General features: G+C 54.7%; 1 protein-coding gene across 1 annotated transcript in view; it reads left to right on the forward strand.

Moving 5' to 3' along the window:
* ITGA11 (integrin subunit alpha 11) overlaps positions 1-21,546 on the forward strand; it is a 126,549-nt gene that overhangs the window by 91,391 nt on the left and 13,612 nt on the right. The window contains exons 12-20 of the mRNA XM_043554058.1: positions 1,988-2,136; positions 6,121-6,261; positions 6,496-6,699; positions 7,435-7,565; positions 11,176-11,342; positions 12,555-12,697; positions 14,081-14,191; positions 17,667-17,752; positions 19,488-19,695. Coding sequence (XP_043409993.1) covers positions 1,988-2,136; positions 6,121-6,261; positions 6,496-6,699; positions 7,435-7,565; positions 11,176-11,342; positions 12,555-12,697; positions 14,081-14,191; positions 17,667-17,752; positions 19,488-19,695 — 1,340 coding nt within the window. The remainder of the gene's footprint in view (positions 1-1,987; positions 2,137-6,120; positions 6,262-6,495; positions 6,700-7,434; positions 7,566-11,175; positions 11,343-12,554; positions 12,698-14,080; positions 14,192-17,666; positions 17,753-19,487; positions 19,696-21,546) is intronic.

Here is a 21,546-nt window from a genome sequence, read left to right on the forward strand (position 1 = left end):
GTGGTCGTGGACCAGTGGCCGGCACACTCTGGCCCCCACTGCACACGTTCTGGGGCTGACACCGGGTCTCTGAGGCAGAAAAAGACTGAATAGACCAAGAAGGTTCAAGCAAAGGGGGGAGGTGTGGAAAGTGCTAGGCGGGGTCAGGACACAGGAAGTAGACCAGGATGGAACAGAGGGGTGGAGCAGGAGGGGGAGGGGAAGGCAGGTTGGCGCAGGTTGCAGCAGGAAGTCTCGAACGCCAGGTTAAGGAGTTGGAGCCTTTTCATGTTGGTAGTAGGGAGATAGTGAAGGTATCTGAGTGAGGGGCAGCAGGATGAATCCACCTCTTCCTGGCCCAGCATAACTGTCTTCCTCCTCCCAGGGGGCCCTAGTGGGGTAGAACCAGACCAAAAAACCGTCATGAGGCCCAACTATCTTGCCTTACCCACAGTCACAGCCCTTCTTCCTTCCTCCTCCCTCTGGGGCTCATCCATGAGGGCAGGGTCTGGGGTCTCTGGAAGATTCCTTCCTACATGCCCCAAGGGAGAGGGGAGGTTTGGAGGAAGGAGACTGGGAGACCAGGCTCTCCGCCTCCCGGCAAGGAAACTGTATGGATTTCTGTCATCTTGTCAGGCCTTCTGGGAGGCCGGTCCAGCTTTCAGGATGGCCCTGCCTGCTGGCCAAAGAACCACATGGAAATGTAAGCTACAGCCAGCAGACTGTGGGAAGCAGGAAGTTCTCAATGCTGCTTGTTGCTTTGGGAGGCCCATGCCTGCCTCTAGGACATTCGGCCCCCAAGCCCTTCCCATGACTGCTGTGTCTCCTTCTGAGGAAGCCCAAAGCCCAGGGCTAATTGGGAACATTTTCAGCTGCACCACTAAGGGCTCAGAAGACACCTCGGCCCCACTCTGCAAGGCTGATCCCACCCTACCCTCATATATTTATGGTTGTGTTAATACACAGCCAACACAGCCTATGTGCAACACTCTGGCTTCGCTGACCTTTCGAGCCCCATTTCCCAGAATACACCTTTAAGAGTCAAAAATACCGTGTCTGGAACCAGAGTAGCTCGCCCTACTGCACCTGTTCTCCCAGCCACTGAATCAACCCGTCTACACATCCTGCAGCTACTATACAAGCAACCAGCGGAACCATAGTGGTAGTGTTACCCACATATGCCCACGCACGTGCACACATGGCAGAAAGAGACATCCGTTTGCCAGGAAGCAGCCCAGAACTGCTGACGAGGCATCTAAAAACTGGGATCCACTCTCAACCATCTGGCAGAAAGTGGGGCTCTAGGCTTTGCATGCGTCCCCCATGCTGGGTAGTGATAGGGCAAAGCCATCCTGAGGACACGGATTGGTGGCCTTTCCAAAAGAGCCCCTGGTTTCCATTTCTTCCTCTTTCACGTGGCGTATATGTGGGACCGAGAGGAGGGGGCTCCATCCTTTGAGGCGGCAAAGCTCTGGGGCCACAAGAGTCGCTGGGACCCCACGTCGATGCCCAGTGGAGCGGCTTCTCCCACCTGGACAGCCAGTGCTGTAGTTCTCCAGACCACCCAGCGGCAGGTTGCAGTAGTGAGGACACTGGCGGGTCCCTGAGAGAGACAGTTGGTGGAGATTGCAAATCAAAGCCTGCCCCATACGAGATGAAGCGCGGCCAGGGCCCATCACCTCCCTCCTCCCTGCTCTCTCTCACACGTCTCAGGGACGCGGGTGAAGGGGCCGGGGGCACATGCACATTCCAGGTCAGCAGTGCCTTTTCGTAGCCCCACCTGGCTTCCTTGGCTTCCTCCAGCAGGGGGTGGGGCGCATGAGTTCTCCCCACCCTCCCTACCCCCCTCCTGAGCCCTGCCTCTTCCAGGCCTCCCCAGTTGTTCCTAGGAAACACCACCCCGCTGCTTCACATCTGCTCAGCCTGCCCTGAATGCACTCCCTGGGCTGGCCCTTCAGGCGCAGCCGAGGAGCTGGGGCAGAGACCAGCCTGTTTCCTCCCGTGGCAGGGTACACAGTCACGTCGGTCGTGTCCTCCAGGCAGGGGCGGGTGTACGTGGCAGGAGCACCCCGGTTCAACCACACGGGCAAAGCCATCCTGTTCACCATGCACAACAACCGGACTCTCACCATCCACCAGGCCCTGCGGGGTGAACAGGTAATGGAGGGGGAGGCTGGGGGCAGGGGCCGGGCGGGAGGGCATGTGGGCAAGGCTGGGCTGGCGGGGGCTCTGCTCTTCCCTCGCAGACATCCTTCCCGGTTGGGGGTCACACACCTCCTTCATACCAGCCTTGGGGCTGGACTGTCTCATCCCCAGAAAGCCAGGCCGTGGTCCCTGCGACAGCAAGAACCCGGGAGAATCTGTTTGCCTCTTGTCTCTGGTGCCAGACCTCTGCCCCTGGCTGCCAGCTTCTCTCTGTTCACATCCAGAGTTCAGGGTTAGAGGCAGCACCTAGGCCCCCAGCTCGGGCTGCCAGGGCCCCTAGGCATCCCGGGGGGATGGTCACGTTCCTCATGCCCGCCTTCATGCTGCCAGAAGCGGGAGCAGCTGCAAATCACCCACAGCGAGGCCCCGTGGGCCCACCAGCTCTTTCCTGTTCCGGGAATGGGAACAGTGCAGAGTGGTACAGCCCCTGCCCTGCCTGGGCCGCGTGGGAACCAGACTGTGTCGCTAAGAGTCTCGTGTTGGGTGGTCATGAATGCCAACTGAAAAGCTGTAAGAGTCACTGGTAGTGAAAGATCGGGAAACAGGGTTCTTCTGATCCAAGCCATGCCAACAGCCGAGGGGAACTGTGGTCCTGAGACGCCACAACCCTTTTCCAAGGTTACATGGTGGATTCGAGGCTGGGTCGGGTTGAGAATCCAGGACTTTTCTGCATGATACTGCCTCCTGACCCCTGACAACCCCAAACCAGCCCCCCGACCCCCACCTGGCCACACTCAGCATCCACGGCACCCTGGGCCTGGGCTGGGCCTTAGCCAGGCCCTTCCCATCATTCCCAGCTCACCTTCGGCTCTGCGGAGCCCAGGAACAGCCCTGCCCCCTGCCCTTGGCCTGTCACCATGAGGACAGGCTCCTCCCTGGGTCTAACCAAAGTCCCTCCAGGTGCAGGAAGCCATCATTCTCTTTCCCCTTCCCGTCTCAAGGGCACTGGCAGACCTGGGGCACTGCTCTGTCCCCCAGCCTCCAGCCTGCCTGCCCACACTCTGCCCAGGGCTGGCTCTTCGGGAATCCAAGGCTAGACCTTGAGAGCTGGAGGGAATTTGCTGATGAATTTATGACATTTTTACTGCCTGGTTCTGCCTCCAACATCCGAACGAGAAACCGCAGTGCTGAAGGCAGCTAAATTAAGTGGATTCCAAATCACCGTGACCCACATAGCTGAGGCCACATATTTAGACAAATGCCTCCCCCCACTCCTCCCTTATTTGCTCCGTCTGCCTCTTAATTATTTTAGGTAGGGATAGCTCTTCCCTCCCCCACCCTGTGTTTAGAATTTCCCTTTTCCCCTCTTCCGTATTTTCTATCTTTCTCCTCAGTTAAAAGCTTTTAATGCCGGACGATGGATTTCTCCTGAAAGCACCCTACGCCAGGAGGCGGCTGGGGGAGGGAGTATCAGGGGCTCGGATGTCAGACCGGAGTTTCAACCCAGTTTGGCTGTAGCCAGCCATCTGACCTTGGGCAAGTGACTCAAATTCACTGAGCTGCAGTTTGTTCCCTGTGAAATGAGGACAGTGATCTCTCCTAAGGTAGCATGAGGCTCATATGAGCTAACCTGAGGCTGTAAAGCGTGTCACACAGGCCTGTCCCTGGGAGGGACTCCTTCGTCCTTCCTAAGTGACCCGCTGGTCCAGTAAACATTTATTATATTTGTTATGTTATTGTCTCTGCCCAGGCCTGGAGGAGACACAGCAGGAACAGGGTGCCCACTCTTGGGTGGGGGCGGGGGTGGAGAACAGGTGCTAGTATGGGGCTGGGGGTGATTGCAGAGGGGCACCCCTTGCAGGCAGTGGAAAGGGAAATGGCAGGGCAGGCCAGGGCCAGCTTCTAACAGGAAGTGACCTGAGGGCGGTGACATTGTCCGGAAGGGAGAAGGGGAGAGTGGGGCAGACAAGAGAAAAGTATGTGCAGAGGGAAGCCTGGAACCCGGCCAGGGCCCGGGGCTTTGGGAGAAATCACTGGGAATGTCAGGAGCGAGTGTGGGAACTTGGAAGTGCAGGGCGGGGAGGGGGTGTAGGCAGAGGCCAGGGAGGGAGGGAGGCAGGTCCAAGAGGGTCACACTGAAGAACTTGGACTTCCCCCTGCACCCCTCCGAAAGCAAAGGAGTGGTGTGGTCAGCTGCTAGAAGCCACTCTGGCTGCCCGCAGGGGTGAACTGGAGGGTGAGGCAGGGGGTCCTTCGGCAGAGGTGCCTCTCCTGGGGAAGAGACCGCAGAGGAGGGAAGCAGACAGACTCGGGACGTGTTTGGCGCACTCCAGGCAGGGCTTGCTGGGAACCTGCGGGTGGGAGAGGTGGCGGTGGAGCCGGGGAGGACCCTCAGCTTTCTGACTTGAATAGGTGAGTGGCCCCCTCATTGAAGGGGGGGGCACGGCCCCCAAGGTGGGAGAGGAACACAGAGTGCTCAAATGCTAAAAAGAAAACATAATCTCCTGTCCAAGGTGCTATTCCCAGGATATTTGTAACGTTAAAAATCGAAACGAGCCTTGGGGCTCCTGGGTGGCTCAGTGGGTTCAGTGTCCACCTCTTGGTTTCGGCTCAGGTCGTGATCTCCATGGTTCCTGGGATCCAAAGCGTCCAGCTTTGCACTCATAGCACAGAGCCCGCTTGGGGTTCTCTCTCTCTCTCTCTCTCTCTCTCTCTCTCTCTCTCTCTCTCTTTTCCCCTCCCCTGCTCTCTCTCTCTCTCTCTCTCTCTCTCTCTCTCTCTCTCTCTTTTCCCCTCCCCTGCTCTCTCTCTCTCTCTCAAAATATAAACTAAAAAAAAAAAAAATTGTAATGAGCCACGTGTCCAGCAAGAGGATTGATTATACACGTGGCACATGCATAATTTGGAATATTATAAAACCACCAATGATCATGTTGTAGGAAAAAATATAACACGTCACGGAGAAAGTGCTCATGACCCATTGCTTTATTCAAAAATCATATATAAGCTCTGTATATAGTATGATCCCAGACTGTGAAAATAAAGCCATACACACACACACACAAACAAACCACACACTCTAGACAAAACAGACTTGGTGGAAATACACTAAAACGTTATAACATGGGACGTATAGTTGGATGTTTGGACAACGGGTCACTTTTATTTTCTTCTTCATACCTTTTTCTAATTTTGCTCATTTTTTGCCATGATACGTGCTGCTTACAAACAGAATAAATGGCAATCCATAAAATTAACCAATGGGAAGAAAGAAGAGGTGGAGGGGGTGGGATGACAGAGGGAGACAAGAGGGTTGGGGCGCTGGGTGGCTAAGTTAGTTATGTGTCAGGCTCTTGATTTTGGCTCAGGTCATGATCTCAGTTCGCGGGATGGAGTCCCGAGTCCGGCTCTGTGCTGATACTGTGGAGCCTGCTTGGGATTCTCTCTCTCTGTCTCTCTCTCTCTGTCTCTCTCTCTCTCTGCCCCTCCCTGCTCTCTCTCTCTCTCTCTCTCTCTCTCTCTCTCTCTCAAAATAAATAAACTTTAAAAAAAAAAAGGAGAGAGAGGCGCTTGGGTGGCTCAGACAGTTAAGCATCTGACTTTTGATTTCGACTCAGGTCATGATCTCTCCGTTCATGAAATTGAGCCCCAAGTGGAGCTCAGTGCCAACAGCTTGAAGCCTGCTTGGGATTCTCTCTCTCCCTCTCTCTCTCTGCCCCTCCCCTGCTCATTCTCTCTCTGTCTGTCTCTCTCTCTCTCTCTCTCTCTCTCTCTCTCTATCTCTCTAAATAAATAAATAAACGTTTAAAAAAAAAAGAGGAGGAAAGAGGGAAAGATGGGACCAAGTGAAAATAGGTGAGTCCACTCCATGGGAGGGGAGAGGGGGGTGAGAAGGGGAGGACCCTTTGTCTTTGTTCACCCAAGTTCCGCGTGGAAGGGCGTCCTCGGCTCCTTGTGCAGCCCAGCGCACTACCCTCTCCCACCCCTGTGCTGCAGATAGGCTCCTACTACGGGAGCGAGATCACCTCTGTGGACATCGACGGCGACGGGGTGACTGATGTCCTGCTGGTGGGCGCCCCCATGTACTTCAGCGAGGGCCGAGAGCGGGGCCAGGTGTACGTCTACACCCTGAGACAGGTACTACTGCTGGGGGGGGGGGGCGGAGCCCTCTGAGGCACCTGGCCCCGCCCTGCCTTCACTGGGTGCACCCCGAGAGGCCAGTGCCCACCCGCTGAGCCAGGCCGGGGAGAGCAGGAATTCTGGGGAACATGGGCTGGAGACAAGGTGCTGCAGGCCAGAGGGGACCATGACCCTGAGGGTCCTTGCCACATCCCGCTGAGCCTGAGTCTTTTTCCACCCCTGGTTTCGCAGAACCGGTTTGTTTATAACGGAACACTGAAGGATTCCCACGGCTACCAGAATGCCCGATTCGGGTCCTCCATAGCCTCGGTTCGGGACCTCAATCAGGATTCCTACAACGACGTGGTGGTGGGAGCCCCTCTGGAGGACAACCACGGAGGAGCCGTCTACATCTTCCACGGCTTCCGAGCCAGCCTCCTAAAGACGCCGAAGCAGGTGCCGCTCCCCGTCCACAGCTGGAGCTGGACCAGGAGTCCTGGCCGCTCCTGCTGGAGCATCCGGTTCAGGAGCCTCTTCTGTGCCCTCCTGCAGGAAAAGACCCCAGTCTGGCCTAGCTCTAGTTGCCTCGAGTCGGGATTTTGAAACGGGTGCATTTGTCTTCTGGACCTTCCCATCACCCCTGCGGGCACCCTCTCCCTGCGTAGCTTTATCTCCCCCTGCAACAACAAAACCCCAGGGACCCTAACCTCACTCCCCACCCCCCCCCACCCCCACCCCCCCACACACACGGACAGTTGACAGAGAGTGGAGAATTCCCACGTGGGCTTGCTTTTCTCTGGAAATGCCACATGCTGGAAACCTTGCCCGCCTCAAGAGGGACCCATCTCGGGTCCCATGCCCTCAGGGTCCTCACTTTTGCCTACGTATTTTGTTAGTAAGGTAGTCTAACACACCATGGTCAGGGAGGCCGCTGGGTTACCTGCCAGGGAACATGTATTTACACTTAATGGGGAACCCTTTTAAGACGCGAGATCTTAATCCAAAAGAATGACTTGACGTTAGGTGCAGACAGACCAGGAGCGGGGTCTGTTTGGGTTTTGGGCCGAAAGCTTCCTGATGGTTCCAAAGGGCTCTCTCCAGCGCTCCCGATTTTAGTTTCCCCGAGGGTTGTCTTGTCCTGCCCTGTGTGAACAGTGCCCATGCCTGGCCTTCTCTTCCCACTTCCTGCAGAGAATTGCCGCCTCCGACTTGGTTCCCGGCCTCCAGTATTTTGGCTGCAGCATCCACGGACAGCTGGACCTCAACGAGGATGGGCTGGTGGACCTGGCGGTGGGCGCCCTTGGCAATGCTGTGATTTTGTGGTGGGTTCGCTGAGGGTCAGGATGAACACCGGGGTTTGGCGGGGGGGCGAGGGGGAAGGGGCCTGTTGTTTTTATTTATTTTAGAGAGAGAGAGAGCAGGGAAGAGGGGCAGAGAGAGAGAGGGAGAGAGAATCTGAAGCGGGATCCACACTCAGTGCAGAGCCATCTTCCCACGACCCTGAGATCAGGGCCCCACCAAGAGTCAGATGCTGAACCGGCTGAGCCACCCAGGCGCCCAGACAGCGGGTTTTAAAAATATTCTTCAGGACCTTTGTCCCTTTGTCTTTAATCATTGTCAGCCAAACTCACCCTCTTAATCCTCATGTTCTTAATCCTCTCGTGATTACAAATTTCCTTTCTGTGGAATCACTGTAAGCTGTCTGAAGTCCAAATCCCTCTTCCCACAGAGTTCTAAGATTATAGTGTCCAAAAGCCCCTCTTAGAATTTGTCCCAAAAGTTCTGGCTGTTTGGGCTCTTCTTCCACTTCAGGTTTTCAAGCTACCTAAAGGACAGGCTGAGGATATTCTTATCAGCTGGAAGGATCTCCCTTCTCCCCTAGTGTGAAATAATCTTTATGTAATACAGATTTCTTTCCTCCAAACCCCTTCGGACTTCTTTCCTTTTTGAGGGTCTCATTTCTGCACCAGCGCATCAGATATTTGCCACCCATCTGCACTCAGGACCTACCTTCCTTTCTTTCCTTCTTTCTTTCTTTCTTTCTTTCTTTCTTTCTTTCTTTCTTTCTTTTTTCAGGGCCTCTCTTTAGCAATGGTCTACAGCTTTAAAAAAAAAAAAAGGAGCTTTCTAAAAGTCCATATATTTTGTCATGTGATGTGTTGGCAATTGTTGAGCCAGAAAAGGCTTAATTTTTCATGTATGTTGATGAGCTATTTTTCATTATAAATCCAATAACTTAAAAATTATATAATAAAGAAAGAACTCACTCAGGGCTTCATCCACTTCACATTACCACTCTTAGCATTTTGGCATATTTCCAACTCATCTTTTTCCACCTGCGTGTAATTTTATATGAACACAGACCCATTTTTCATACAACTTTAAAAAGGCACGAAACAGAGGTATCCTAACGACTCCTCGGGGAGAATGAAGGAGTGGACTCGCTCTCAGTCGCCAAGAATATTATGGCCCGGTTGGGAGATGTTTTTGCCTGGGTTCCCTAGAAAACAGAGCCCCAGACTAGAGGTCATGCTAATGCTTTGGGAAGGGCCTCATCCCAGAGGCAGAGGTGAAGGTCAAGGATGCTGAAGCAGAAAAGGGGAGCAGGTGTGAGTGGGGCCTCACTTGCTCACTGGATCTCCAGCGAGGTGGGACACATCTCTGCTTCTTGCAACAGACCATTGTAGGGGAGGAGGGAGAGCAGTGTATCTGGGGGATCCTCGTATCCCCCCATCCTCCATGGCCAGAGCGTTCACTGCCCCACACCGCTAGGCCATCTAAAGGCAGCACTGGGGGTGCCGTGCACCGGGGCCACGGCCTCTCTCTGAAGGTCCCCTTCACATATTGGGGCTCATGGATCTCTGGGGGTGATAGCAAGAGCGGCTTGGGCGGTAGAGGTTCAGTGTGTTGGTTCCGGGTGAGCAAGACCCAGGGTAGGCAGTAGACATGGCCTAGCAGGTCAGGAGGATGACACACAAACCAAGTCCTTTACAGGAAACAAGACACATGCACACACACCCCAAGAGAATCAGTCTGCAGAAAGGACCCATGCAAGCTCCAACTTTTGAGGTCTAAACCTAAATGCTACCTCAGCAGTACAACTGTGGGTCCGGGCCTTCTGGGAAGACTCTGGGATCCAACCCCGTGGATCTCAAACTGCCCCGTTAGGATCGACTGGGAGCTTCTCTCTCTCTTTTTTTTAATTCGCATATAGGCGATGCACACATTATATTATATTATTATAATATCATTGACTATATTCTTTATGTGGCGCCTTTCACCCCTATGACATATACATTCCACAACCAGTAGCCTGTACCGCCCTCTCCCCTTCCCCCCTTCTTTTTTTTTTTAATTTTTTTTTAACGTTTATTTATTTTTTTGAGACAGAGAGAGACAGAGAATGAACGGGGGAGGGTCAGAGAGAGGGAGACACAGAATCTGAAACAGGCTCCAGGCTCTGAGCTGTCAGCACAGAGCCCGATGCGGGGCTCGAACTCACGGACCGCGAGATCATGACCTGAGCTGAAGTCGGCCGCTTAACCGACTGAGCCACCCAGGCGCCCCATCCCCTTCCCCTCTTCTGCCCAACTCCCCCTCCCCCTCCCCTCTGACAACCTTCAGTTTGTTCTCTGTATTTATAGGTCTAGTGCTGCTCTTTGTTGGTTTATTCGTTTGTTTCGCTTTTTAGATTCCACATGTAAGTGAAGGCATACTTCCACATGTAAGTGAAGGTGTTTGTCTTCGTCTGACTTATTTCACTTCACATCATGCCCTCTAGACCCAACCGTGTTGTCACAAACCGGGAGTTTTTCAAACTCTCACAGGCCGGGCTCTACCCAGACCACGTAAAGCAGAACGTCTAGGGAAGGGGCCCAGGCACGTGGTAAACTTTCAAGATTCCCCAGGTATCTGTTTCCAACAGGCAGCCAAGTTTGGGAACCGCTAATGTAAGCTATTGTGTTTACACAGCACTCTACACTTTACACAAAGGGCCCCTCTCACTTACCTCCTTTGGCTCTCACATCCCCCTCAGAGAGATCACGTGACCTGCCCGAGGTCCGTGAGGAACCCTGGAGCCAAGACCCAAACCCCCTTCTCCACGGCACAGCGCAGGAGAGGCACAATTCCTCAGGCTAAGAGTGGGGCATTAGCACAGATAATCACGCTACACTTCCTTCTTGTTATAGAAACGCATGCTTTGGAGAGGCGGTGTACTTCATTCTCTGATTATGTTTTCCTTAGACCAATACAAGAATACATTTGCATTTCCATGCCTGCTTGGATAGGGTCCTGTCGGGTGGATAGATGGGGAATCTCTCCAACAGCGAATGGTTCTCCACTTTGGCCACACATTGCAACCACCTGGAAGCGTTAACACCTTGCTCTTCAAAGCTTGGGCCTGGGCCAACAGCAACAGCTTCAGCTGAGGGCTTACTGGAAATACAGAATTGGTCCCCACTTATTGGGTGAGGATCTGCATTTTAAAGATCCCCCGGAGATGTGCGAGCATATTAAAATTCGAGAGGCACTGCTTTCAGACATGTCGATGCCAATCCTGATTTGATTTGATCTGGAGGACAAACTGGGCATCAGGGCTTTTTACAACTCTCCAGATTATTCTAATGGCTGTCCAGGGATGGGATGAGGAGGCAGAAGGCAGTCAGTGTGGTCTGCAGCAAATACAGCCCCTGGGAAATGTCGAAGGGCTGCCTCCAGGGTCTATGTGGCTGCCCTCCGCCCACCTGTCCCTGTTTTGCCCAAAACCTTAACTTCCGGGGCCCCTCTCCGCCCTCCTCCAAGATTTTCCAGATCCCATTTCCATCCGCTTCCCACTGCCTCCGTCCCCCCCCCCCCCCCCCCCCCCCGCTCTGCTGGGCCCCCGCAGCAGCCACACGTCCCACCCTCCAGCTACTCCTTCTTCTGCTCCAGGTCCCGTCCCGTGGTTCAGATCAACGCCAGCCTCCACTTTGAGCCGTCCAAGATCAACATCTTCCACAGGGATTGCAAACGCAGTGGCAGGGACGCCACCTGCCTGGCCGCCTTCCTCTGCTTCACGCCCGTGTTCCTGGCACCCCATTTCAAAACGGACACAGTCGGTAAACCAGGCCTCTCCCCACTCCCCCCAGCCCCGATCTCCACCGCCACCGCCCCCCCCCCACCTCCCGTAGACTTTGGGATTGTTCTGTTTCAAAACCAGGGCTTTCACTGAAATAGGTTTTAAGGGCCAGGTCACAACTCGAGCCACCTTGATGACTGCATTTGATGATCTAATTCCAAGAAGCAAGGGGATGGCAGTGAGCAGCAGTGACCAGCAAGGGAGGGGCCAGAGGAAGAAGGAAAGAGTTGGGATGCAAAGTTGGGACGAGAACAGGGAACTGGGACAGCCAGGATGCAGAGGAAGAGTCAGACCCAGGAGGGGAAGCAGGAAACGAGAGGGTCAGACAGATGAGACCCCCAGTGGGAGTGGTCACTGCTCAGAGTGGGTGTCGGTCTAGGGCAGGGCAGTTTCCCTCTGAGCCAGGCGCCTACTCACGGCAGCCCTGGACCCAGGCGCCGCCAGGAAGTGACAGCTGCAGGTTCTGGGACCAGACTGCAGGAAACCGGGATTTCTGAAAACTTCTCAGCCAGGGAGCAGGGCTCACCAGAAGGATGGGGGGTGGGGGGGGGGTGGGGGAGAGGTAAAGGCGAGCCTGGGTGGCTGTGTGCTCCTTTCAACTTCTATTTATAAAAAGAGGAAGGTGCAAGAATCGGTGCACCCAGAGGGCTGGCTGGGGTACAGGGGACGAGACGAGGCTTTTCCTGGATTTGGCAAAAGATCAGCCCAGTTACAGGGAAGGAGGCTGCAGGCCTTCAACCCCAGAGCAGTGTCTTAGGTTGGAGCCGCTAGTGGGAAGGGCTCGTGGGGTGGGAACTGCGGCCTGTGGAGGCTCTGACCCACACCTGACGGGACCTGGGAAGGTGAAGGGAGAGACGGGGACGTCCAGCGCTCCAGGAGGGGCTCAAACGAGGGCATCGCCCTGGCCGCTCGTTCTGTCTCCTCTTCCACCACGTTGATTTCTCCTACATCTCTGTCTCTTTCTCTTTCCCTTCATTGCCAGCCCCATCTACCCCTCCTTTTTCTCCTTTCTCACTCTCTGCACCGGAGTTTCCCACCCACACTGGGGCCTCGTGAGAAGAGGCTCTTCCCCGGCCAGCCTGGAGGGCTTCCTGGAGGAGGCTGGCTTGCAGGAGGCTCTCTTAAAAGACAGGCAGAGTCTTGAGTGGAAACGTGGCTCCGCCTTCATGGTCTTGCCCTCTCCCTCCTCCAGGCATCAGATACAACGCCACCATGGATGAGAGGCGGTACACGCCGCGGGCCCACCTGGATGAGGGCGGGGACCAATACACCAACCGAGCTGTCCTGCTCTCCTCCAGCCAGCAGCACTGTGAGCGGATCAACTTCCATGTCCTGGTGAGCCTGACGCCCAGTAGCCCCACCAGCAGAGACCAAGGTCAAACAGGGAGGGGACACAGCTGGACGAGGTGCTGCCATGGGAGAGGCAGAGAGCTCAGCTGGGGCCTCAGGAGGCCCAGCTGGGGTACACTGTCCCAGACCTTGCCCGTCCCCCCATATTCATGCCCTACTGGGACACACTATCTATCACTTCTGGTACCCACCTCCAAAATCCCTTCTTCCCCAGCCCTGTGATGTCTGCCGTTTCCTTAGCAGAGGGTGAAATCTGGGCTCGGTGAGGGCTCACAGAGGGTGCGGGGGCCATGGCCGGAGGGAATGGAAGCAGGCATTGGCTAAAGATGAGGACCAGGTAGGACAGGCTCATAGCGGGGACGAGCAGGGAGGAGGAGGCGAGAGCAGCCAGCCTGGCAGAGAGGGGGAACCAGCAGTGGCCTGGTGCCTGATTTCACGGATGAGGAGGAGGATAGGAGGTCTGCCTCATCCAGAAACTCCAAATGCCCAGGCCACTGCTCCAGCCTTAAGATGCAAGCAGGGGGCACTAAGAGCCCACCCGACCCCCGTGGTTCAAAGGCCAAAAGTCGGAAAAGTGAGCAGATATGGGAGGTCCTTGTGTCCGTTAATATGTGGCCCCCCCCTGAGGTGTTTGTTGTCCTGGTTCTCAAAGCATGGGCCCCCGGACCAGCCGCATCCCCATCACATGGGAACCTGTTAGCAATGCATGTTTCCAAGCCCCACGCCAGACCCGCCAGCATCAGAAACTAGGGGTTGGGCTCAGCACTCAGGGTTTTGCTGCGCCCTCCCTCCCCACCCCCGGGGATGGAAAACCTCCAGTTTGAGGGTCACTGCCCTGATACAAAGAAGCCACTCGTGTCAGGATCTGGGTTCCACGCGGGAGATTTTGTAGGCATCTCTAAGCATCCCCTTCTTTACCAACCATACCCGGACCCCCACCGGAACAGCCCCTGTTTTGTCCACACATTTGTTCGTTCATTGATTCAATGCATTCGTGAAGCCCTGTGCCAAGTGCTTCTGAAGGAGGGAGATCATCACACAGAGGCAGTTCGAATGCCATATAAGGAGCCAGACGGAGTAAGGGCTCTGGACAGGGTGTACACATGGGGTGGTGGGCCCAGCCTGGCTCCCTGGAGGCCGAGGAACTGAGTCGGGGGGGGGGGGGGGAGGTGCCCAGCCTTGAAGGCCGAGCAGGAGCTTTTGCTGAACCTCCATCCATCCAGCACACCCCCTCATCCCGGACTCACCCTGAGGCCGACAGGGAAGCGGCCCTCCTGTGTTAGGAAAGTGGACATTTTCTCTCAGCGTCCTGGCCCAGAAATGGGCACCCCACGCCTCCTCACGTCTCCCTCATCTCCTCCCACACAGGACACTGCTGACTATGTGAAGCCGGTGGCCTTCTCGGTCGAGTACTCCCTGGAGGACCCGGACCACGGCCCCATGCTGGACGACGGCTGGCCCACCACCCTCCGTGTCTCGGTACATCCCGGCACATGGGGCACACAGCCCTGGCCGTCAGCAACCCCCCCCCCCCGCCACACCCGACCTCCTCCCCAAAGCCCAGATCCCGAGTGCGCCTGTACAAAGTTCTTCCCCTCTTGCACCCTCCTGTCTCCTGCCCTGCAAACCCGCAACAGGACTCCATCCCTCCTCCCTTGTGACCCGGGCTGGACGTGTTGTAGGGGAGGGCCAGGCCTCTCCTGGTGGAGGGTCCCCTGTATCCGCAGCACAGGGTGAGCTCTGAACAGGTCCCGGAGAATCACAGAACCAGAAGGGACCTTAGGTCTCAATCGCCCACCTCCCTCATTTACAGGTGAGGGCACTGGAGGCCAGAATAGGTGATTCAACCACCTAGAAGGTTCTAGCAGCTGTGCTCCAGCCCCCTCAATCACACTCCCTAACCCCTGGCTCCAGAGGCATCAGAACGTTCTGGTATTGAACACTCACATGCCCCCCACACCTCCAACTCCCACCGAAATCCCCCTCAAAGAAAAGGTCACAGTTTAATTCTGTCTGAGCTGTGCTGGGAGAGCAGGCAAAATCTGTAACACGTAACATCTAATTCCTGAGCCTTAAGGATTCGGGAAACAACTTTCACATTCGCCACAACTCTCTAAAGACCATGGCCTCTGAAGGCCAGTCTCTGAGCAGTGTCTCTGAGAATTTCACAGTTTTATATAGACTCCCGCCGGCAAACAACTTCAGAATCACTCACATTCTTACTTGTATTTCTCCAACATAAAAGGATCGGGTGGCCGACAGCAATGCTTCTGAAAGCCCCTCTCTGCTCCCATTCACCCCTTTCTTGCGTTCAGCTCCTCCCCCTTTGCCTTCCCAGACCTCCCAGACTCCACCACCCAGCCCTCAACCCTCACACCTTCCCTCCTTTCTCCTGATTCTGCATCACAGACGTATAAGAGAGGTTATGTTACCCAGTTCGAGAAGGGGGGAATGGCCTGGCAAGGCTGGAGTCCTCATCAGTGAGCCAGGAGAGGAGCAGAGGTGACACGCTGAGTCATTAAGGTTTTTCCTCGTCGCAGTAATTACAGAGCCGCTACGGCAAACGAATGAGAACCTGCCACTCATTCTCCAAGCATGTGGAAGCCCACAGTGCAGACTGACGGGCAGGGCACACTCTCTGCCCAGCTCATGATATCCATGCAAGGTGGCAGTAAGCGTTGTAGGCCGGGGGTGAGCTCAGAGGCAGTGTGATGGAGTAATCACGTGACAGGGCAGGGCGACTTCCTGGAGGGGGTGACTGTCGGCTGGACCTTAAAGAATAGACCAGATTCAGCTATGCAGAAATGGGAAGAGTGGGCTTTTGTTCCAGGAGAGCTGACAGTATATCCAAGACATGGAAGTGGGAAAAAGCAGGCTGGGGGCACCTGGGTGGCTCAGTCGGTTACGCGTCCGCCTTCGGCTCAGGTCAGGATCTCGCGGTTCGTGAGTTCGAGCCCCGCGTCGGGCTCTGTGCTGACAGCTCGGAGCCTGGAGCCTGCTTCCGATTGTGTCTCCACCTCTGCCCCTCCCGCACTCACTCACTGTCTCTCTCTCTCTCTCTCTCTCAAATACAGATAAACATTTAAAAAATGTCAAGGAGAAATAGGTCTGAAAAAGACAATCTGGGCCATATTATTGAGGGCTTTGAATAGTGGCTAAATTGCTAAAAATCTTGTTAATCTGGATTCCTAGTGCCCAGTCTCTAGCGAAGGAGACATACTCAGCCCGTCGCTCTTCTGCAGATTCTTACTTAGCGTCTGTTCCACGCCGCGGCAGCTCGCCTCCTGGGGCAATGAGCTGTTCCACATAATTGAGTGTAGCGTTTGCTTATCGCATTAATTATTCCTTTTAATCAACTGGATGGAAATGCTTCTGAAGGTTATAATATAGTTTTCACACTTTTTACGCAGCCTGCCAGGTGGGGTGGGGGCGTCTCATCGGAGACTTGACGTCACCGAGGGGCACGTGGGTGCCAGCTTACAGCGAAGCCCCTGGGGGCCGCTGTAAGAGTCCTCAGACTCAGTGTTTTACGCTCTGTCCCTTCACTGCGTGGCCTCACCCTGCCCCCTGTCACATGGCTGTGCTGCCTTTTCTGCTGGCTGCTGCGTGCCTGCTTCTCGCTGTAAGTGTGTGCCATTTGACGGCCGACCCGAGGGCTGTGCTTGACAGAAACATGTCCACGGACGCGCGTGTGGACCTGAGTGAGGCGGCTAAGGAGCTCACCTGTGAGAAAAGCTCGTGGGTTTCGGATACCGTGTGGCCTTTGTGACACCTGTTTCCCCTCCCCTTTTTTGGGCCGTGTCCTTGGTAGGGACAGTCGCACTCCCCAGCTGGAAGGACCACGGGCGTGTCAAACTCAACGTGCCCCAGAACTGAACTCAGCCTACCCCGCCACGTATAAATGAGCGGTGTGGCCATCCTCCCACACACGGACAAAGGGACTCCGCCAACGTCCTGGGCCCTTTGCCTCCTTAGCTATGATGAACTCCAGGTCCTAGGGACCCCACCTCTGGCGGCCCTCACCCATTGTCTCCTCTCCATATCCAGATGTTGGATGCCTCCAACATCATCATCTTCTCTTGCATGAACGCTTAGCAGCCTCCTCAGCGGTCTCCCTGACTCTAGCCTCGATCCAGTGCATCCAACCCCAGCCGCAGCCTTCAATACGCAGGCCCGACAGTCCTGTCCCTCCCCCTCCCCTGCCTCTGCCCAGCAGTCGTGACTCCTGTCCATTGCAAGGCATGATGCCGAGGCCCTGTAAGAACTGGCCCCACCCGTCTCTCCCTCCTCTCCCCCCCCCCCCCCACGACAGCAACACTAAACCAGCCATCATTTCCCAAACGCACCATGCTTGCTGCTTCATGCCTCAGGACCTTTACACAGGCTCATCCTTCCTCCCGACTCCCCTGTCCCTCTGGCCATCCAGCTAACTTGGTCATCCTTCAGAACTCTGACCTACTGTCTCTTCCCTGAAGGCTTCTCTGACCAGGTACAGACCAAAATAACTGTTTCCTCCCCTCTGCCTCTCCTATCCCTCCCACAGATCTGTTTTTTTTTCTTTGCACATTTCACACTATAATTATTTATTCACACAGTTCTTCCCCATGAGCTGACAGCAGAAGCTGTCTTCCTCATCCTGTATCCCCAGCACCTAAGACCTTGCCCTCCACAGTAAATGTGGACTGGAACTACCCTGTGGGGCGGGTGGGTGTTCTGTGCTACCGGCTCAGTTGAGAGACCCAGGAGGAGCTGAGTTTTGAGCCATGTATTTATTAGAGGAGGGCACTTGGGCAAAAGCACGAGGAACAGCAGGGTGGTGTCCGTGGAAAGGGCAGAGAAGACAAAGCCTGTATCTAGTGTGGTAGAGAGAGGAGCTGGTGTGCTGTGGGGGTGAGAGATGGCCCCCAGCAAAAAGGGCCACCCACCCACCCCTCCCTGGCTTTCCCTGGCCCAGGTGCCCTTCTGGAATGGCTGCAGTGAGGACGAGCACTGCGTCCCTGACCTCCTGCTGGATGCCCGCAGTGACCTGCCCACAGCCATGTAAGTTGGCCCCTCCCAGCCCCCACCCTGACTCCTTTCCCTCCCTGCTGGTGGATCCGGGGCTCCCAGGGAGCTGGATTATTTCCTGCACATCCTTCTTGCAGGCAGCATGGATCAAACACTGAACTTGGAGCCTGGGTCTAGCCCAGGCTCTGCCTCTCACTCCTGTGTGGCTTCAGGCAAGTCTCTTCCCTCTCTGGGCCTCAGTCAGTTCCTCTGTAAAATGAAAACTACTAGTTATCCTACCTCCTCAAACTTTGTTTTGAAAAAGGAATCCTTTCTTTGGAGCCTCTACTACCAAACAGATAAAAGGTGGAGACGAGGACCTGTGGTTCTGTAGCAAAGAAGGGGAAAAAAATAGAAAATGTCCTATTTTAAATTTATGTAATATTTTTTTTAATTTTTTAACGTTTATTTATTTTTGAGACAGAGAGAGACAGAGCATGAACGGGGGAGGGTCAGAGAGAGGGAGACACAGAATCTGAAACAGGCTCCAGGCTCTGAGCTGTCAGCACAGAGCCCGACGCGGGGCTTGAACTCACGGACCGCGAGATCCTGACCTGAGCTGAGATCGGCCGCTTAACCGATTGAGCCACCCAGGCGCCCTATATTTTCAAATAATTCATGCTCAACTTTTACCCAACTCTGTGATATTTAGGTAGAAGACATATATACCCTGACATATACAATAAATAGAAATAGCATAAACAAACTTTAGGGAAGGATGAAGAAGCAAATATTCTAACCATCTAGGCTACTAATCAAGATCGTCTTGACATTTGGCTCTGAGCTTCCTGGTAGCCAAAGCCAAAAGGGAAACATGCTGAGTAGAGAAGGGTATATACTGTTATGCCCAGAATTCGTGATCCCCAAAGACCACCAGGGAGCCGAGTCCGATGCAAAAGCAAAGAGCCTTTATTCGAGCTAGCTCGAGCTCAATCTCCTACCTGCACCGACGCAGCGGTGAGATACCGGAGAGAGAGAGCAAGTTTCAAAAGCACAAAGGTTTCATAGGGATCGTGGCCTTAGCCGATTGGCTGGGGAAGGGTCGTGGCCTCAGCGGATTGGCTGCCAAAGTGTGGTCCCAGATCAGCAATTATCAGCATCACCTGGAACTTGTTAAAAATGCAAATGTTGGGCCTGGTGGTCACAGACCTACTGAATCAGAAACTCCGGGGGTGGAGCTCAGCAATCTGTGTTTAAACAAGTCTTCCAAGAGATTCTGATGCACTGAAGTTTAAGAACCACTGTGTCTGAGGATCTCTAACATATTTGGCCTCAGTGTATACAGAACGTTTCTCACTGGTCACCTATTAACTATTGGCTGTCAGCCTAGCTGTGCTATATAAATACCTAGCACCAAACACCATCCCCAGAGACTCTGATTAATTGGTTTGGGGAGGGGTAAAACGCTCCCAGGTCATTCTAAGCCTGGACAGGGTTGAGGGCTCCTGCCTCTGGCCTCTACCTGAGAGAAGCCTCCCTCTTCTCCTCACACTTTCCACGCCTCTCACACTCCCCTTCCTCCCACCTCAGACTTCGGAAGAAAGCATCAATCGGTAAGTTACTTAAGGGGAGTTCTGAGGTTTGAGCAGGAACTTCTTTCTGTGGCCATTTCAGGGACGTAGTCACTAGTCAGCCGGCCTAGGTCAGCTCTTCCATATACGTGAGTAGGGAGGCCCAGCCCTGCGTTCCCCATTCCATCTGCCTGATCCTGGTGGTCTCTTTCCCACAGGGACTACTGCCAGAGGGTGCTGAGGAAGCCTGTGCAGGACTGCTCCACGTACACGCTCACCTTTGACACGGCGGTTTTCATCATAGAGAGCACGCGCCGGCGGGTGGCAGTGGAGGCCGTGCTGGAGAACAGGGGCGAGAATGCCTATAGCACAGTCCTAAATATTTCGCAGTCAGCAAACCTGCAGTTTGCCAGCTTGATCCAGAAGGTGAGACCTTGGCAACTTGCCTGGCCTTCCTGAGGCTAAGGGCAGAGGCAGGATAGGACGGATCCAGCCAAGGGGCCTGGCTGGCTGCCCACAAGAATCACCTGGAAGCTTGCGAGCACCTGTGGTCAGACTTCTCCCGGAGATTCAGACTGATCTGGTCTGAGGTGGGGTCTGCAGCAGTGTGTTCTTTTAAAGAAGCCAGGGGGATGTGAGTGTGTAGCCAGGGTCGAGAACCACCGGCAGATGAGGGTCTGACCCATTCAGGAATGTGGGGAGGAACGTCCTTGGGCCTGTGTCCTCGGCCTTCATTAGGGCGTGTGCGCGCACACACACACACACACACACACACACCATACATATGCACACCAGCTTATACACACCCTCTGCCTACAGTCCATCCTTCAGGCTTTCTCAAAAGGGCCCTTCTAACAAGAATCGGAACAGGTTACTCCCCACTTTAAAATTGCCCATCATGCCCAGCTGCTTTCACAACAAATTCCAGACTCTGTTGTGGCATTCAAGGCCCATCCGCTTCCCCATCCATCACCTGCCACCTCTGGGCTCACCCCCACACCCTTAGTCCGACCACCACTGCTGCTTCCCAGCAAACCTGCCTTCACACTGAGGCCCTACCCATGTGGTCCCTGCCTGGACTCCCTCCCTCCTCTGCCTGACAGGCTCCTGTTTCTTCTTGGTTACCATTTTACAGAGAAGGAGACTGAGGCACAGAGAGGTGTTAAGGGGCCCGATCAGGAGCACAGAGCTGCTAAGTGGCAGGGTGGGGTTCCTCACGGCAGAGCACAGTCATGTCGTGTGTTCTCGAGTGCCTTCCCAAAGCGGCAGAAGGCCACGCAAGTCCCTTCAGCCCCACAGAAGTCCCAGGCACAGCTCTGTGTATGCCCCAGGGATATCCAGAGTGCCTGAGTGCTAGCCTGCTATAACCCGGAATGCCTGCAGGGCATGAGAGAAGTCCTGGAGACGTGGTTATTGAGTAAACCCAGGACACCGCTGTGTTGTGTGGGTGCTGGGGGACCCAGGTCCCGTCAGACACAGCCTCTGCCCTCGGGGGTCCCAGAGTGTCAGTGTAGAGCCCAGAGTGTGGGGTGGGGCAGGCACAAGGGCCCTTCTGTTCTCACCTCCACTGCAGAACCACCACCAGTCGGTCTATCAGGCCCAGGGCTGGGCCCCACCGCCAAGCCCCCCATAGCCCTGAGTGAAGGTGAGGAGGCCATGTGATGGCCTTTCAAAGTCCTGTCTTGCCCAGAGATTTTTGTATCTATCTCAATTGGAATATTTAGGGGAAACTGAGCCTGAAACCTACATCCACCTTTCACCGCTTCCCTGGCCCGGACTTTACAGTCTCATAACCCCAGGGGCCAGGAGTCATGGGATTTTGTTTCTGTGGCAAAGGAGGGCTTTGAGAACAGAGGAGAGGCTCCTGTCTCCTTCACAGGATGCCTCCCAACCATTCCCAGCCCGGGAGATGCCCCTGACCCCCCATCATCCAGCCAAGGGGAACTCTAGTGGAGGAAACACCCCCTTAGCCAGAAACAAATGTGTTAGTCTGATCACATACATTTTGTACACACATAGGCAAAAGCATACCAACCTACATCTACATCCAAGGAAACACACATGTTCCTTAGACATACAGCTTAGGGCCCAAGGGTGCAGGGCCCGCAGCGGGTACAAATCATCATCTAGCAAGCGATTACACCGTTCTGGGAATTGAACTAGGCACTGCATTTATATGCATTGTATCATTGAACGCCCATAGCGACTAAATGAGGTAGGTACTGTCATCCCCATTTCACAGATAAACAAAATGAGACCCAAGCAAATGAACGCACA

Source organism: Prionailurus bengalensis, chromosome B3, assembly GCF_016509475.1.
Source record: "Prionailurus bengalensis isolate Pbe53 chromosome B3, Fcat_Pben_1.1_paternal_pri, whole genome shotgun sequence".
Classification (NCBI taxonomy): Eukaryota; Metazoa; Chordata; class Mammalia; order Carnivora; family Felidae; genus Prionailurus; species Prionailurus bengalensis.